The 20,161-nt window shown below is 35.9% G+C and overlaps 1 protein-coding gene across 1 annotated transcript; it reads right to left on the reverse strand.

Annotated features, from left to right (window-relative positions):
• Positions 1-1,445: 1,445 nt before the first annotated feature.
• Positions 1,446-19,850, reverse strand: side-III (sidestep III). The gene is made up of 14 exons (XM_018546770.1): positions 19,293-19,850; positions 16,198-16,330; positions 15,090-15,298; positions 14,526-14,636; positions 13,499-13,702; positions 10,499-10,644; positions 10,239-10,389; positions 9,133-9,263; positions 8,180-8,339; positions 6,217-6,513; positions 4,732-5,052; positions 3,221-3,511; positions 2,612-2,721; positions 1,446-2,017 (listed from the first exon to the last, which is right to left on the reverse strand). Exons 1-14 carry the CDS (start codon positions 19,474-19,476, stop codon positions 1,904-1,906), a joined length of 2,562 nt encoding a protein of 853 aa, XP_018402272.1. The 5' UTR covers positions 19,477-19,850; the 3' UTR covers positions 1,446-1,903.
• Between the last annotated feature and the right edge of the window lie 311 nt (positions 19,851-20,161).

The raw sequence follows: 20,161 nt of genomic DNA on the forward strand, positions 1-20,161 counted from the left end.
ATGTAGAAATATGTTTTTTAATAAAATTCTGAATATACAATTTTTCTGAATCAGTATTATTTTGTATGAATTAAAAATAATATTTTTATAATTATATCTCCACAGTCCTTTCTTTTCTTAGAGAAAAGATTAAATTAGCTGGGTTATAATTTAACTATTATACGTGAAAATCTTTTTATATACGATATATATTAAAAATAAATTTATATTTAGAAAAATATATATATAGTATTTTATACTAAAGTTTTTTATACCCCTTTTTATTTTAAAAAGAAATCACCTGATTTGTGGTAATAAAAAAAAATAGATTTTGTGCTCTAATATTATTATAGTATGAAGTGTTATAATATTATTAATCCAGAGATTCTATTTTCTAGTTTTTAATTTTATTTTAGTTATTATAATAAGAAGTTATGTAATTTAGAAAGTAAGATACGAAATATATTTAAAGCGTATCTATCACACATTTACTAGAGTATATAATAAATATAATAATACATCTATTATAAGAGGAAAATTATACCGATAAAAGTAAATCAATTAAGAGAAATAATCATATTTTTCATTGCAGCAAATTTTAGAGTGCTTAATAACTTAGTTTACTGGAAACTTGAAACTGTAATTGCAAACTGAAGCTGAAATATTAATATCTTAAATTAGATTGATCGTTAATTTAATAATAACAATAAGCAACTTAAAGAACTGTATAAAGAACTTAAAGTTATCACAAATCAAGTTATCACAAATGTATTATCTTAGGATTTGATAGTTTGATTTAAATTTGAAACTCCCGATTCCTCCAAGACGAGTGTGTCATAACAATTCGACCTTTAAGGCATACAATAAAAATTTAATAAAAAAATATGATAAAAATACTAAAAAATAGAATTTTGATATCTTTTTTACATTAATCAAAAAAATCTGCACATAAAATTAAATTAGTGTAAAAAAAAGAGTAACGAAAAAGTAACGATTCGTTATACATATTTTGAGTAACAATAACGATAACAAGTTACTTTTGCAAATCAATAACGAGTAACGGGAAAGAGTTATTTTTTAGGAAAAAGAATAGTAACGAGTTATTTTTATGAGGTAACTTTGCCAATCCTGAAAATTTGTATATAAATATTATTAAGTACACAAAGATCTACTTTAATTGAATATAGGATTATTTTTTTAATTGATAATATATCACTTATTTATTAAATATATAATATATATATTATTAATTGGAGAAAATGAATTGAGGTGTTAAGTTAAAATAGTTTAAAAAATAAAAAATATAAATAATACGCATATAGAATTATAAAAAACTTCTTTTAGACATTTAAAAATGGCTCAGCGAGAAATGGAAGAAGAAATAAGAAAAGAAAGCAGCTGGGAGATGGAGGTTTATCGGTCGTGGTAATAGCGTTAAGAAATAACGAGACATTTTAAGACTTGACACAAAATATATTAAACTTGGAATAGTACACCACGTGTAGCGTTCGGTTAAATTATGCGACTAAATCGTCTCGCGACGACTTCGCGATTCATTCGCCCCGGTCTCGTGCTGAATCGATGGGGGGATGATCCTAAAGACTCTCGATGATCTTAGGAGAGATCGTGGGGCGCCACGATATGCTACGATATGCTGATATGTCTGCTACGATATCGTCATCGTGATATGTCACACTGGCGCGCGTTAACAAGCGAGACATGAGATTCGTTGATTTTGTCTTTGATACATCCGTCGTGGCATCAATCGACGGTGCGCGATACAGTTTTCAGGGCTTTACAAAATCGATCGCCCTTGTAATATGCTGTGTGGGTGTGTGAATGTGTACGCTTGTTGTATCGCGTTGAGTTTAAGTATGTGTGCGTGTGTGTTTACGTCTCCCGATTCACTTCCTCTCGATCAAGTTTACACGCAGCTCTCCGGGCCCGGTATGGAATTGGCGATTATGATCTCCTTCATCAGGTTGCGATCGGCTTTGAAGCTGATGGGCTCCCAGGACTTTGCGGAGAACGGGTTCAGCTGCCAAGTCAAGAGGAGATATCGGGTCTGAATCTAATTAATACTCAACGTTGCGCGCGGAGAAACAGAATTGGGAATCGAAAATAGTAGCGGTCTTCCTCGGATATCCACACCGCGCGGAAGATCGATATTATTCATAACGGTTATATACCGGTCGCGCGCGACAGCTAAACTGAGATTGGTTAGATAGCCGGCTTAATTTATAAACGATCGATAGAAATTCAATCTACGGCAGATTAAATTTCTAATCTTCCAAATCGGAGTTCGGAATCTCGCGCGCTATTGAAACTTCCTATCTCTGTAAAGAATCGAAGGAGAGGAAAGAATCAAAGACACATCTCACGTTAATCCACCTATTGAGATAATTAGAAATCATTATACGGGACGATTCGTTGGGGATTAAGACACGTAACAACGTTCGTCGCAATTATCCATCAGAATGCAAGAATTAAAGTAAACCTTCTTCTCGGGATATGGCACGGCATAGAAGCGCAAATTGATATACTGGATTAATTTACCGAGTGCATCATTTACATTATTTCAACCGTTCCCTTTCTTCAAAAAGACTACTTTATAATTTCTGACATGACTTACGCTGCATCTGTTCGTCTGCAGTCCCTGCTTGTGAATGTCATACGGCGCGAACAATGTGTCTGGTCTCACTGGCAAAAACAGTTGCGGCTCGCGTTTGATCTTCTCTTGGTCTGAAACGTCCACATTATTCCACTTTACATTAACAGCTCTCGAACAATTTAAATAAAACGCTGAAGGCAAAGACCAGACAAATGTGACATTAAAAAAGAAGGATTTATGTTAAATGTACATTTAGTTTACAGGCAAGAGTGCTCTTTAAATTATAAATTTTATTTTTAATAAATACTTTCTGAAAAAAATATCATCTCTCGTTCCTGCTATTCAAATAAAAGTTTGATATTTGATAGGAATTGATTTGCCAGTTCAAAAACAGCACGTAACACGATCAACCTGCAGAAAATGACAGTCCGACAGAAATCAAAACGCTCCGTTCATTCGAGACTCTGTTTTTCCATAAATCTTTGTAACGATTCGTTCTTCGTGCGATTTTTTTCCTAATCTGGATTCAAATATTAGGTCAAATATTAGATAGCTCCAATATTAGATCGATCCCGTCGATCGAGCCAGATCAGATTACAAGTAGAAATAATGTCTTTTGTGCGACGGTACCTTGCGGCGACTGTATGATGTCTGGTTGATTATTGAGCGCATAATCGGTGACCTGCTTCAGCGTGTACTCGACGAAGTACGTGTGGTCGCCGTGGGTCACGTCCAGCATCGAATTGTTTCTCGAGTCCGGCGGTGTGATTATCGGCTGCTTCATATAGGGCTCGATGTGTACCGGTGACGTGGTGCCGCGCCGTCGATACATCATCAGCATCACGGAGATCATGGTCGCGCCGAAGGCCAGTAGGCAGCCGACCAGCAGTAAGATCAACGGCAGCATGCTGACTCCGGTATCTAGAACGCGAATGCATTTCGTCCTGCGATGGAAATCTGTGAGCGGTTATCTCATCACGCGTAATAAAAACATCATGCCCACAGTAATTATGTACATAAAATCAACTGTAATTAATCCCAACACGATAAAATTAATATTGTTAAAAGGTATATTTTATCATGCTGGAATTAGAAAAGCTATAATTAATTGTGTTAATTATTTGACGCGTGTGAAGGTGATCGCGTAAAACTTATTATCGTCTTGGTTGTGATTTAATTATTCCTTCTTTTTTAGAAAATTATATTACAGTACGTATAAGATATTTTAGTTGGAAATAAATTGATATTTTTCATTCCTAAAATGAAAATATATAGCAGTATAGTTTTGTTCACGGTGAATAATATATATTGCAAATTTCTAATAAAAGATGCAATAAACGTGATTTATTATAAATAGAAAGTATATTTATAGAAAGTATGATATATTCTTGACCTGGGAGGTATATTAAATTTAATTTGTCTATTTATAGATTTTTCCTGTAAGAGATAGGTAATAAACTATAAATTAAAAATAAGAGAAATATTATGAATTATATTTAGTTATCAGATTTATAATTTTCCGGAATTTGGAATAAATCTGAATTATTGTTTTATTTATTATTAGTTTTATTATATTACAGACTATTATTAGATTATTATCAGATACAATTTTTATTTATTCGTAATTCTGTCAAAATAATTAATTGATGCTAATATTATATTATACCAGAAATGAAAATCGAAATAATCTGTGAATTATTCGTTTCAATTTTAAGTATCATTTCAAATCAAATTATTTATCATGAATGTCTGTCAATTCTTTTTATGTAAGACAGTTTTTGGCAGGATATCATCAATTTTATCTCAGTTAATTCATTCTCGAGGGAAAACCTGAAATACAATATATATTCTAAATCTGAATCCCAAATCAAATCAGTTTTGAAAGGACAAACCTGGAATGCTGACCTATCAAAAAAAAACTCGTTTAATATAACATATCCATATAGAAATTCTTATAGCGTTCCATTTCTATTATTGTTGTTATAAAAAAACGGAGATAAAGTTTCTTTTTTATACAATATTTATTTTATACATGAATATATCCAGATAAAATATAAAAGTAAAGAGAGAAGCATTTACCACGTGATGAAATCTAATTTTGACACTTTTACGGAATAACGACCTTTTTATAATTTAATTACCTGTGTGCTTCTCCGAGTCGCGCAGCATTATATCCTCCAGCAGCGACACTTCGCTGCGGCCTTTGGCATTCACGGCGTAGGTCACCAGGTAGAAGTGAGTGGCCGGTAGAAGATCGGCCACGGCAATTCGAAAGATTGGCAGATCGGCCGATATGCTGGACGCGTTCACTCGGAGATTACCGGTCAGTACCTCGTAAGCCTCTAGTCGGAATTCCTGGTGGAGTCCGCCGTCGTATCCCGGCACGCATTCAACCTCCAGAATCTCCGAACTTTGATTGAGCGATGCTTTGATGGTGCAATTGTTGAGAGGATTCGGTTTCACTGCTCAGACACATTTCTCGCGTTGAGTTTCAAAGTTTTAATCAAAAGAGATACCTTTATTTACAAGGAAACTACATTGCAAATAACATAAAAACCAACGTTATCAACCACATGGTCACGTTTGAAATAAATATTCTAAGTGATCAAATCATTCTATGTATTCTGTATTCGATTTGGACCGGAACATATTTGGCCATTTTAACTTTTTTTTTAAATGTATGAAATAAAAGTTGCAGAGTTTAAAGAAGTTAAAACTGTAGGTTTAGAGACAGATTATTAGATGAGCTACTCAGATTTTGGGACTTATTGGCTCATTTGGGCTCATTAAAGCTCTGGACTTAAAAATGTAAGTATGATGGTTGGTCTTCAAATCCTACAACTTTTATTTGAAACATTCCTTTCAAAAATGCAATGTTCTCGAAATCTTTTGTGTCTAATAATAAGTTAAAATGATCAAACATGTTCCGGTCCAATTCGGATACAGAAGCCACAAAATCCCAAAATTTGATCTGGAATACCTATCTCAAACGTGATCTTTTGTAATATTAGTTTTTTGATGTTACTTTATAATATAGCACGTTCCTTTGTTAGAGATTTGACGAATTTATGTTTTGATACGACTACTAAGAAAGTTGGAAAAATACAAAGTTGCACATAGAACATGTCAGAAGAGAAAAATATAATTAAAGACGAATGTTTCTCATTTTTCTTCAACATCTGATTCTCTTTCTCTGATACAAAAGAGGGTTTAAGTAAACTATGATGGAACGTAACACAACTCGTCTCGCAAAAATAAACGATAAAACAAATATTTTCGAGTTTATGACGTACGGCGCGATAAGCCGGCAGCGAGTTGGACAGACTAGAAAAAAAGGAAAGCGTAAATAGCCGCGCTGAATTCTAAATACGAACATCTAAATATTATGTGTTTTCGACGCGAGATGCAGCAGTACATACGGTATTTAAATATTTTCAGAATACCGGACGCATTTGTTTGCCTCTGAAAGAGCAGAAGAAACAGAATTTCTTCCATATTATGATTCGCAATGGAAAAGGCAGAAGTGCAGTCGAATAAATTCTCGCCGATTTCTATCTTCCTCTTTACCACTTTTTCCTTTTTGTTCATTTCTTTTTTCATAACGATAATCGTCTATAGAACATCACCTGCCGGAATGACTTGATAGATGCAGGGCGCCTCCTGCTTCCCTATCGCGTTCCTACCCCAACAGGTCAGGGCACCGTAATCCCTCTCGGATTCGGGGGTGTAGACGAGCTCGCTCATGGTGCCGTTGTTGCCGTCAAACTTGGCCGGCGCAACTTCGAAGTTCTCACCACTATTGTTGAACTCCCAGACAAAGTCCACCTCGTTCGGGTCAGCGTCAACCTCGCAGCGCACCTTCACGGACTCCTCCAGGGAAGCCCCGATAATCGTCACCTCCTTCATCTTGCAAACTGGCGCGACTACGGAGAGTAACGTAGAAGAAAAAGAACGGAAAAACACAACACACATGCGTCTTCAGTTGAACAAGATAAAAACGTGATATTTCTCTTTATTTTTTTTTTTTTCCTTTCTCGTCTCCGTTATTGATCGGCGGAACTTCGACAGCGGGATTATGCCGAGTTTAAGAGCCGTTTTATTCGCCTTTAATCGGGAGAATTATATTGTTCGCCGTAGGGCTTAGACGGGACGGTTGAAAATAAATTGGCTTCTAAAATGTAATCCCTCATATCTGACGTCCGAGATATTTCGCTCCCGAACACAATTACGCGCGGTTGGCATATTGTGTAACGCGTATTTTGGAGTTTACTGGAGGAAGTAGAAACAACATAGTTAAATTTAACTTTTAGCTTTGAAAAGGTCGGAGGTTAATTCTCCCATACAATAATATCTTTTTAATAATTCAACATGTGAATAATTTATTCTTATGTAGCTTGTACTGTTATAATTTATAACATAAATAAATAAATATATATATATATTCATATTAATAATTATATTTACATAATTATTTATATCATAAACAACGAATGTGTAAAGATCTAAATTTATTTGCGAGAAATATATCAAGCGCCATAAATTATGATGCAAATATTTTCATTCAGGGTTGGAAAGTAACGTATTACTTATAACGCTGTTACCTCGTTTTCGTTACTTTTTTTTTATCTGTAACAGTAATGTCGTTATATTTTTACAGTAACAGTAATAAATTTAGCTGTACTTTTATCGTTACTTCAGACCTTTATTAACTTTATAACTATTCTATAGAATTTATTACTTTTAATTATCTAGAAATATTTTATAATAGAATTTAAATATTGAAATATGTTTTATACTTGATATTTTAGGCTACATTCCAATAGTCACTGCCAATACTGAAAATCTGTGGTATACATATATGAAACGTGATCTATAAATTTTCGGTATTGGCAGTGAATATCGGAATGCATTTTTAATAACGACTTTCAATGTTTAAAAACAATTTTTAATAAAAATTTATAATAAAATCTATGTTTGTATGTAAATTACAATCTATATATAATTTCCTAAAAATAAGCATATATTAAAATATTAATGTAAAGAATTATTGAAGATTTATTAGATATATAAATTTAATATAAAAAGAAAAGTTTACTATGTGACTACCTTAGAATTTTAATACATGACAAATCACATTTTGTTGTGTATTTACTTTACGGTCATAAGAAATTATTTATTTAATATTAGAATTTTAAGTTTTAATATTAATTTTCACAATTAATATCGATTGTTAAATAATGTAATTTTTAAATCTATATAATATCTTACTTTAACATTACAAAAGATGATGAAAAAAGTAACAAATCGTTACTTTCTAAGTATAAATAGTAATATAAAAAGTAACGATAACACGCTACTTTTAAAATTAGGATCGATTAACGATACCGAGATACTTTTTACAAAAAGTAACGATAATGGTAACACTTTTATGAAGTAACGTTGCCAATCCTGCTTTCATTCAAGAACGATTTGAAGATTTCAACTTGAAATACGATTCATCCTCGAATCGCCGGCGTATACTCACCGAGATTACACATTCGCTTTCTGAAATCCTTGTTATCGATTCGTATACTTGTCGTGTCTACTTACACTGCACTCTCAGGTTCACAATTGGACTCGTCGTCTCCCCACGGTCGTTGCTGGCCAGACACGTGTAATTTCCCGCGTTGTCGCGTCCTATGCCCTGCAGCACCAGGCTCTGGGTGCTCATGATGATACCGGCCGAATAATTTTGCGTCAGCACGCCGCCCTGTCATTGATGGATTAACGCGTTTAACACGGAGGTTGAGATTCTAGTGCGATAGCTTTTTCGCCATATTTCTTCGGTAATAAGAAACGCAGATGACAAATAGATTTCATGTAAAGCTTTTCGCGCAACCTCGTTTTCGCCGTTCGCGAAAAGATTCCGTTTTAATGGATCTTCTTATTCTCCGTTTGGTATGTATATTCGGAGCTTTCGTATATATACTTTTTCCGAATTTCCCGTTTTATAGAGACGAAGGCGACGTTGGAGGCAAAGGTGGAAATTTTTCAAGAAAATGCGAAATTTATTTCCGTTTATGAATAGTCGTGTCACGAATATCCGTGCGATAAACGCGAGGCGACAGATATTCGCCGCTCTCGCGGAGAAGTGAATGCATACACGCAGGGATGAAGAGACGAAAATTTCCGAGTCTACTTCCCTCATAAAGCAAAAGTTATTTTTTCTTTCGTCAAACTGGCATTTCCCCGGAAGTTTCAGATAACGTTTTAAAAGTTCCATCGTAAGGTTCCATCACAACTCGAATCGATCCTTATCGAAAAAAGGTCATTACCGATTCTCGCGAATAGAAATGTAAAGTTCGGGGAATCCCGGTATTTTTCAGACCCCCGTGTGTGCTTTTGCGCGCTTAATCTCGCCGGAACTTTTTTTCCCCCGGAACTCGGAAACTGTTTGGTGGAGAGGCGAAGCAATCGAAATTTTAAAAGTGAGGCACTCCAGTGCCTCGCGGAGGTAAACACGCCGGGATTAAAGTGGGTTCGTTGCTGACGGTGGGACTTACGTTGTGGCGCCAAGTAATTTTGTGGTGCTCCGGATTGGCGCGGACTTTGCATTCGAAGTATACATCGTCGCCTTCCTTTATGTTCTCCGCGTTTAGAGTACTACCCAGATGCAGCTGAACTTTAGGCGGGACTGCAGGAAAAGAGAGAATTTTTCGGTTTTTCAATGTTTTACATGCGTGACCACGATGAAATATTTCGGCGGATTCAGGGAAAATGGACATGGAATATTGAAGCCGTCGGAATACGTGAAAGGGAGAGAGACGATATTAATAAGACATGTGACTCTTCGTGTACAATGGATTTAACAGATTTAACAGATTTCCATTTTCATACATTTAGGTCATGACAAATACGGTGAAACTTGTTGAGTTCTCCATTTACATATTCGTATGGGTAGATTTTAAATCTTCAAAATCTGAATTATTGGCTGTTAATTAATGTGCAAATATCACTTCAGTCAATAAATGTTAATTCATTGAGATATCTTCACATTCTGTGGCTTAAATAATTCCAATCTATTGGATCCAATACAATATACGCGGGATGCATTTATCACAGATAAACAATTCATACACCGCAAAACTAGAAAAAAATTGCTCTATTAAAAAAATGATTATAAAATAAAATGTATATATATATAATTGATCGAGATATTTTTATGGGGCATCCTGTGGTTTAACTTCAATTTATCACGAGAAGCACTCTTTACAGATAAACAATTCATGTTACCGCAGTATTATATAGAGAAAAACTGCTTAAAAGAGATAATTATAAACCATAAAAATAAACAAAATTATAAAACATTAATGTCCATTTCCACTAATATAGATTAACTTTAATCTCGGTTCAATTTGCTCTTCGTCTTTTTCTAATTCTAAAAATTAAAAAAAGATGAACGGTAAGTTAAACCGAGATTAAAGTTAATCTACATTGATGGAAACGGGCATTAGTATCAAAATATAACGTATATGTATATATTTATAATTATACAAAATTTTTTTTACGAATATAAAGCTGTCACTCGATAAATTGTTTCCACGATAATCGAAATCTGATTTGTCACGTGGTTAAAAGTGGCGCCGAAGAAACGGCGCCCGCCACTTACAGACGACATTCAACTTGAAGAAGTCCTCCAAGTACGCGTCCGCCAGGGCTGGGTTCTCGCCGCGGCACTTGAGGATCTTGCCGTGATCGTCAGGGATGGGTGAGAACATCAGAGTGCTCAGCACTGCCGACGCGTTGCTACTTTCTTTTACCTGCTGGCACATATATTCGAAAATTGCAGAAAATCGGCGATAATTCAGCTGGAGGGGAGCATGTCAAAAAATGTCGACGTGCGCGACGTCAAAATACTTCGTTATCGACCTTGCTGTTCCGGAACGTTTCGTTTCCTTCGATCCAGGTGATGCGAGCGCGGGGATGCGAGCCTGTCGTCTCGCAGGTGATGGAGTAGTCCTTCTCCGTCTCCATGACCGTTAACTTCGACAGTATCTTCACGGTGAGTGGTTTTACTAGAACCAGCGAATCACGTTTATTGCGCTCTATCGCGGGTAATACTATCGTTTTTTTTACATCTCTCGTTAAAAGTTTGAAGTTCGATTCTTGATGTTAAGAAATCACTAATAAGGATTCGTAATTATTAATATTTAGGATGCAAATTCTCTCCTGATGTCCTGTTCTTATAGTCTTCTTTGACGGTTGTCGCTTTTTAAATTCATCGTATGTCTCGCATTAAGCCTACAGCACACGATGTCTTTCTTCTGCTGGATTGCTTGGATATCGAAAGAATGATTTTGCTAAAATATTTTAAAATGTAGGTAGATACATACCGTTAAATCTGTATAGTGCCCTAATTTTACCTAATATGAGTCGCCACTATGCTCTTACTCAATATATCGTCATTTTATAAACTAAACGACTAACCAATGGTTGTATTTGACACATGCAGTATCAAATTGACACACTATAGTGTCAAATTTAATTATCGTTTTAACGTAAAATAACGATATATTTAGTAGGATCGACTCACATTAGGTTAAATTTGATACTGTAGATTTAACAGTGTAGGTCAGAAAATAATTTTGGATCATTAAAATAATTATGTAGAAATCTCACGTATGAGGAGCATGCTGCAAAAAATTTTGACGTTTTAGCAACCAGTTTGAACGTCCTACATAATATTTTGGTAATTTAACAGAATTATTTTCAGCTCTGTATCTAGCTGAATTTTTAGTTACCTCAGCAAAACCGTTTTTTCCCTTGCAAGCACTGTTACATTTATAATATTAAATTATACTCAATTTGAATTATTTTTAATCACTTCTATAGGTCGCTATTGCTCTTACTCAATATGTCGTTAATTTAACTAAAACAGTGGAATTAAACAATTTAACTCAATAAAGTGTATTAAATTCAACTGAAATATAATTCATTATTTACTACGTGCATACGTTAATATGGATGTTGTTTACTTTGAAACTAATCATAGAAATGTATTGCTTTACATTTTGATACATATGGAAATTAAAAATAACAAAATGTCATTTAATTTAAGGAACTGGGTTACCACTGCTCCTTTGATATATCTAACAGTGTGATAGCGATCATGCTGGCTGCTATGGAAATGGTGTAGTCTGCTGACTACGCTGTTGGCTAGTTTGCAGAATTTTCGTGATAGATCAGATGGTATCTTCCTCGCATGATCTTGTTCTTGTTCATTATGAGAGCCAATCAAAAGGCACAGATTTAGATCATGTGATCAAAGTATTTTCTTCGTAACAATAAATTAAAAACAATGTAACTGTACTTTTATGATGTAAGTATTACAGTAGCAACGATCTGCTTCATGTTTACTTATTCGGATACTTTTATACAAATACTTTTTGTAAAATTCCAACTATTCAGCCAACAGAAACTTCGTACCGAGGCTAGCAACACAGTCAGCAGCACTACCAACACCGCTGCCAAGACCGCAGTAAGCACGCAAATTTAGCCAGCAATTCAGCAGGAAGAAAAAGCTTTGTGTGCCGCAGGCAATGCCTTTACTAGGTTGTAAAAAATTCTGAATTACTTTTCGGTTTTTATGTACAAATTTATTCAGAGAAACAACAACAATTATTCCCCAAAATAAAAACCATCATATTCAATAATCACCAATTTATTGTTAGCTGTTGGATTGATTCTAGACGGCATTCGAGATTCTACGGCACCTGGTATATAATCCTAATCTTACACCATTTGACTATGGCTTGTTTCGCTCAATGAAACATTTCTTGTGAGGATGACGATTCGAAACTGTTGAACAAGTTGAGTCAGCTTGTCGTGACGCAGCTTCTTCGCGTCTAAAGAGCCAGAATGATACCGAAACCAAATTCGGCTGAAGGCGAATAGTTATTGAACACGATGGTCTTTATTTTAAAAAATAATCGTGATTGTTTCGCTAATTTGTATAATGTAAAAACTGTTTTCGTGTTTTAAAAGGATATTCAGAACCTTTTTAACAATCTAATAAATCGCAGGCGATGATTTTTAATTAAAATAAATACATATGTGCTTATAATATTAATCTGATCGATATCGGTTTCAGAAGCTTACAAACATCGCTTTTGATAAAAATAGTCAGTTTAAAGGGTTTACAAATATGAACGGATTATTCCGCTCGTTCGAGATTTGTTCACGTTGAATAATTAAAGAAAGCTAAATTTATTTTCGCGGTGTGTGAGTCATGGTGGTTATCCGTGCGCCAGGGTCAGCGCGCTCCTACTTTCAACAAACCTGCCAATAATTTATCGAGCCGATAACAGAAATGAGAAAGGATTACTTTCCGCGGTTGAAATTTAACTAATGTGAATTATTAACATGTTGAATGCCGCAGGGAATTTTGATTAACTTTGCAAAAGCGTAATTAGAGATTGTGCAATCTATATACATTGCGGTAAATAAATGCCATATTTTTGTCAAATGCGCTCGTTACCCCGTCTAATTGAGAGATCCCCGACGACACGTGCAACTTTCTAAATGCGGCCGACTGCACTTTGCGCGCGTCAAAACGGGGCGACACCAACACGTTAACCTTTGGATGACACTCAGCCTTTTGTAACTTTTCGCCGTTTGGTAGCTTTAAAACTCATTTGCTTTTATACGAAAAAATTATCGCATGTGAAATTTAAATGAAGAGCAGTGCCAGTATATGTGTACATCAATTTTCCGTGAAAACAAAAATGTATGTAAATTCCTACAAATATTTACGCTATATACACGCACTTGTCGGACGGGGAAAATTGATTGTATCATGCTGACGAAAGAAGGAAGAAAAGTTCCTTTACACGGACATTTTCTTCTAGTAGTAGGTGAAAAGATACTCACGATAAACGTCGAGGATCACCGTCTTCTCCAGCGGCGGTATGAGATGCGTGTTGGCCGCCTGGCATTTGTACGTGGTGTTGCGGTGTTCTCGCCGCAGCTGTGGCACCGTCAATTTGCTGACGACGATGTTCTGGCCGAACTCCTCGAGTCTGCCGTCCACCTCCTTACCGTTCACCAGCCAGCTCACCACCGGCGTGGGTTTTCCTTCGTGTGGGATAACGCGCGCGAAAGCACGGAAAGCACGGAAATTATACGCGGCTAATTAACTCTCCCTACCCCTCGTCTCGTCGTCGATCAGTCTCGCGTGACAGCAGACAAATCACCGGGGCCATAATTACCCTTAATACCGGGTGTCTCCGATCGGGCGCGCCCGCGTAATACCCGGCCACTTAGAGGTCGAGCTCGTATTTAATTGCTAACCCGTGCGGTAGTATCTCCTCTCTTTTTATTTATTCACGCGATCTTGAGAGAGAGAGGGGTCATGTCGGGATTTATATGCGCGTAAAGCGAGGGGGGTCGGTCGGGTAATTTGTCGCTCTCTCGCCGAGATTCGTATCTCGACTAAACATATTAATGAGAAACCTGATTTCTCTCAGGAAGGAATTAACGGATAAAATTTTACAAACTCGAGAACGCGTAATTATACGTATACACACGCACATGCATAACAGTAAATTCATCGCAGCTTTTAAACTATGCGACGAGAAATTTACTTTACCTCGAAATACTGTATTTCATATCTCCCGTCTCTGTCATTTAATTATGTTAATTGTGTGAGGAGAGATTATAAAGAAATTTCGATGCATGCGGACTGCGTGCCCTAAATTATAATTAAATGCACGATAACGCGTTGATTTACGATTTTCATAGCAGAATGTCAAATATGCACGAGTGGAAACCGAGAACGTAATGTAAATAACCGCGAGTGGAAGTTCAAGACACAGATAGAATCGCTGACTCTTGTGTTTGCACGAAATTTACCTAAGGACAAATCACAAAGAGACGAATCGGAATACGGTATGCTCACCTCCTCTCACTTCGCAGGACAGACCGAACTCCACACCGACCTGAAACGGTCCGGCGACGCTCTCCACCTGCACCCCGGAGCTGTCGTAAATGAGTAGCTGGTGCGGCGGCACTGCGAACAATTTCCACGAACCGGGTGGTTTGCTTTCCATAATTGACGGATAATGGCCCGCGGACGGTCTATTCCGACTTTTTAAGGGGAGCTAGAGCTCGCGAAAGTTAATTTTAAACTTGCAAAAATGAAATTTCGATTAATTCGTCTTCTCCCTTCCTGCTTGCCCCCCGAAGTTCGAAGAAAAGTGGGTTAGACCGCCGTCCGCAACGCGGGCCCTTCAATTAGCGAAACCGCGCGAGACGGAGATTGTTCCGGCAAGTTTAACTTCGCGTCGAGATGAAAAAAGATCTTGCATATCGGTCGACGTTAACTGCAGCTAATTCTCGCTCTCCTTCTTCTTCTGTTAGTACCCTTCCCTCAGCACGATCTTTGTTTTACGCGTTATACCGAGACGCAGTTAATCATACCGGAGCAGTGTTACGCGGTCGTTACGGTAATGAGTTTCCTCACCGATCACTGTGAGATTCACTTGGAAGTTCTTGGTCGGCGAGTTCTTGAAGTCTACTCGGCATCTGTAGATCCCCTCGTCATCCAGCTGGACCGCCTCCAAGGAGAGCGCGGCGGGCTTCGTCACGGTGATGAAGTAGGCCCTGGGCCCTACGGCGGTGCTGTCCGACCAGTTCAGGGCCTTGTTAAAAGCCCGTCCTCGCACATCGAAACTGTGTGCATATTTCATTTGTAAATAATTTGCGAGTACCTCCGAATTCCATTTCTTCTTTTTAAGGAGGTTTGATTAACATACAATATATAGCACATATATTAAATATGAAAGTTGCGTTTATAATATTATAACATTTTTAATTCAGGGTTGATAAAAATTATGTTTTAAACATGTTATAAATTGTTAAAACATGTTAAACATGTTAAAACATGTTAAAACATACTTAATCGATCGTGTTTAACATGTTTTAAACAAGTTTTTTTATAATACTGTTTATAATATTAAAGCATGTATGAGGCATTAAAAACATGTTTGAAAAAACATACAATGTTTTATTATAAAAAAGAAAAAACATTATCTCTCATCAACCCTGATTTTTACTGAACGACATGCTTTTATGGTATATTTATTTTATTTGTTGTAATTTTTGTTATTATAAACTCTAAAATTTTATAAGTAATAATAAATAAAAATTTAAATTGACGTATGCAACGAATTTCATTGCGATTCTCCGATTACGGAGATTTTAAGCAAGTAAATATTTTGTTTATTCATTGGACAACTAATCTCTGTATTGTAACGTAACTTGACGTAATCATTTTAAATATTTAAAGTACTTATTATACATAAAAAAATTATGATTTTGTCACTTTCTTGTAATACATTTCCGTACATTTCTCTTAAAGCACAGACTTAAAAATATACCATTTTTTATTCAAAATAACTTTTGATCCAAATGGTAAATAAAAGATTGTTATATTACTTTTAAATAAGATTCAGAATGATCTGTAATTTCGTCAGAATTTTTTTATTATTTTAAAATATCTATCGTATCTCTTTAACGAGTTTTCCGATGACATTTTTTCTTTGACTTTTTTTGTGACAACGCTTGCTTACCTGTAAATGGGTTTCACCGCATAATCGCGGAACCAAAGGACCATGTAAACGCGATCCTCTCGAGTGGACGGCTCAATGTCGCAAGGCAAAGTGGCGGTACGCCCAAGTACGGCGCTGACCTTAGATGTAGACACTGGAGAAGTCGAAGAAAGGTGATTAACGGGTTGGTTATAGAAATTCGGCAACACAGCAATACATAGCGTGTTTAGTTTATGCATAACTCGTCTAATTGAAATTTAACTAGATGAAGCCGCGAGCTGTCCATCAAACGCAACGTTTATTTGACCGCATGCTTATTACCAGATTTATTTATCTGACGATTCGGACATATTGGACATGTAACGTTCAGAGATTAATTTTTTTTTATCAAAACCAAATATCAATTGCGTAGCATATTGAATGATCGATATAATGATTGGTAAAAATAGCCATATCATTTGCGAAAAGATATATTGTATAGTAATTATAGAATAAATAACTTTTTTCTGTACGCTGTAAATAATTTGTTTTTAATCTCTGTCGTTGCTTTAAATAGTTAAAATGAAGGCTCGAGGAATCATGAAATATTTTCAACGTCTTTGATTTTTAAATGATTTCTTTGAAACTTTACTGTAAACAATGCGACTTTTCATTCTTGGTTAAATCTCATTAACTTTAACGCTTTGAATAATTTTACTTACAATACTGCCTCTGTTTTCTTAGAAGCAGGCATTACGGGTCGCTTAATAATTGAGTTAATAATTCTGACGAATGTACAGAGCTATAATATAATATTATACAATTTTGAATCTTAATGTAAATTCGAAGGCATTATGTTTAACAATTCATGACGTTTTGTAAATTGCTAATTATATGGTTAATAAGTTAAATGAGCTGTAACGCCAGCTTTTATGTCACGAAAGAACGTGGAAAGTTATTAAGTTAGCAGGAAGTATTATAAGTAAACTTACAAGCCATTCAAGTAAACGAGATTTAGCAGCGAAAAACTTGAGATTAAATTTTTTCCTCTTATTGTTTAGCGTGATTTTAAATTACCTTGAAGTAGCGCAGCTGTGAAGATCTCTGAACTCTAAGCGAGTAATATCGTTACGTTTCACGAAATAAAGTCGTATCAAGAATGTGTAGATATCTTAAGAGACATTTCCCTCCAATTTAACATTCCATTCTGACGCGAGAAAGAGTCCCGCCTCGCGATATATAAAAAGGAAGCTGCTTTACTTCTTACGAATAAAGAGACGAGAAAGCAGCTTGAAAAATATCACTAATGAAGTTCGTTTTCGCGCATAATGGAGAGTTTCCACCCCGGTAGCGAGAAATATAATTACGCCGCGTAACATTTCTTTGAGCAAGTTTCACGCTCTGAGTGATTTCCGGTATCGCAACAAGCTTGCGTCTGATTCCCTCGTTTTCCGATACGCCGCAATTTTCATCAATCGAACGACGTCTGTAACACGAATACGAACTCTTCCGGCAGGATATCGCTTTTACGTTTGTTTGTGACGCTCCGATGAAAAATGTACATGCCACGAGCCATTTATCTTTTTTAGCATCGTATCAGCGCGATTATTATCTGTTCCATCTATTTAAACGCATGTCATTTTCTATGCTGAAGGCATTTCAAAGATATAAATGTAAACTGACATTAAGGTACAAATGTAACTGGAAAATATCTATGTAAATGGAAGTTTAAGATCGAATAACCGTTCGCGTATTTACAGGGGGAAGGAAAAATTAAAAATATCTACTAGCAAATTTTCAAACAGCTGTAAGCAGGACGAATTATAAATTCAAAACTTGTAAAAGCTCCGCACTTTTGATCAAGGCATTAACCGTTATGCATTAACGGGAACTTATTTATTATTTCATCACGTTTTAAGGGACTATATTCAGCCTTTTGCTTTTGCGTTTTGACCTAGTTTTATTTTAAAAAATACCATAACTTTGTAAATATCGATTCTAACAGTTTTCAATTTCATGACTTTGTCAGTTTTCCACTTTTCAATATGCATTTATGAAATACGTATTGGGTTCCATTTTGCGCACAAAAGCCATATAGAGTTCCATTCTGCGCCGGACATGCTGAGTGTGCACGGCAAACGAAGCTACTAGCAGAATTAAGGGACCCATTGTGGTTCTGATCAAGGAAAATTTTTCCTTCTTTGTTAATCTTCAGCAATACATTGCACAACGAAATAATATAATCTACGAAAAAGCAGCGAATTGCTAAGCGTAGCTTCACTTAACCATTTCCTTCCTCAAGTATTTTCACGGAAAACCGACCGCAACGTCCTTTCTGATTTTTTTTTTTTATTATTCAATTTTCTCCTCTTCCTTCTCTTTTTTAATAACGATCAAAATAAAATACATTTTTTTTTGTAAAAACACATATCTACGCACTCATGTACATTCTTTTTGTAAACTACTCTTTTTTAAATCACATTTTCACATTCCATTAGAAAAAGAGAAAAAAGTAACAAACGACCGTTCTGTGGTCCAAAATCACGAGATAAATTTTCGACCACATATTCCTCCGTTAACTTGAATATCGATATTTTCCGGAATGAGAATATTGAAGTACCGATAGTTTTCTAGTAATTAGCGGTTAAAGAACTCTCCTTTCATTCTAAACTAAATTAAACATCTATCTACACTCTTTCAAAAATGAAATTTTATTAAATTAAGTCTGCTCTCAAGTAATTGATAAATTTTACTTAATTATACAATATTAAGTAAATAAGGTTTATTAGTTACAAGAAGTAATTTATTTTGATGAGTTTTTGAAGTTCGAGTACAAGGAAATTAAAGTAAGACTAAAAATTAAAGTTACTTATGGAAAATATGGTGTTAAATTTATTTTAACATCATAAAACATAGTGTTAAATTAATTTATTTATCAATAAATAATATTTAAACTTGTGCAAATTGCGATCTCTCCTGTCTATCTTTATTAAGGAAAAATTGAGAAAATTGGTCTCTGAGTCAAGATAACCGGTAATTTTGGGACACGCTCGTGAAGCGGGTATCGCTCGCGCGGGTCAGGGAAGTGGTTAATCTTGGCTGTTCGTGCGACCGTTTCGTGCTTGTGCAGCGCGTACCTAGGTCATCGTCCTTATCCCAGTTGCCGCTGGCGTTCACGTAGACGACCACGGCGAATATGTAGCTGCTAATCACGAGTCGCACCGCTATCTCGGCCAGCGTCCCGAGTGCCATCCCACGAAGGGGGTGCGACGCCTTCGCCGGGCACTTGGGCGGCACGCTCAAATCCGTCGTCCCCGGCATAATACCACCCCGCGGGTACGCCGTCCCCTTATTGTCATTCCACACTGCGAAGGATCCGTCCCCGCTCCGTCCGGCTTCTTGTCCCGGCCGCGTGTGCAGGACGACGAACACGCAGGACACCTCACTCACCGACTCGAGCGTGGATTCTTCAAGCCCGAACGCCTACCGTCGAGGCGCATTGAAGTGCCTGGATGACAAAATGCGCTTTCTTCACTGCGTCTTTTAGTCCGTGACTCGTTGCACTGTATCACTGCCGAGAATCAGTGTAAAGGATTGCTTTTCGTGCCTTTCGTTATTATTTTAAAATGTCAAACGTTTTGCTCTGATCTTACAATTGTTATACAATGTTAATTTACATTAAATTTTGCACACTAATAAATAATAAGAAAGAAATATTTTTTAATAATGAAATTTCTTTGGTTAGCAAGATTCGGCGTTAAATTTTTATCAATGAATAATATTTAAACTTATATACAAATTTTTTTAAAAATTTGCGTGCAATTATTAAGATTGATAAAATTAATGACAACGAATGTTAAAAATAATGTGTTAACGGACAAATAAAAAACGTTGTATATGAATAAACCTTTTGTATCAACTTAACGTTTCAACAAAACGCTCTCACATCTATTACTATCACTATTTTTATTTCCTGCAGATCGATCCGATTGCTAAAATATATCGT

Source organism: Cyphomyrmex costatus, unplaced genomic scaffold (assembly GCF_001594065.2).
Source record: "Cyphomyrmex costatus isolate MS0001 unplaced genomic scaffold, Ccosl1.0 scaffold59, whole genome shotgun sequence".
Lineage (NCBI taxonomy): Eukaryota > Metazoa > Arthropoda > Insecta > Hymenoptera > Formicidae > Cyphomyrmex > Cyphomyrmex costatus.

What these genes read in the sequence shown, in the direction of transcription:
- side-III (XM_018546770.1), bottom strand. Translation starts at nt 19,476, where the DNA reads ATGCCGGGGACGACGGATTTGAGCGTGCCGCCCAAGTGCCCGGCGAAG. An exon ending in GTCCTGCGAAGTGAGAGGAG is followed by an intron (nt 13,703 to 14,525) that starts GTGAGCATACCG and finishes TCCCACACGAAG; the next exon opens with GAAAACCCACGCCGGTGGTG. An exon ending in TGTGAACCTGAGAGTGCAGT is followed by an intron (nt 6,514 to 8,179) that starts GTAAGTAGACAC and finishes TACTCTCCGTAG; the next exon opens with TCGCGCCAGTTTGCAAGATG.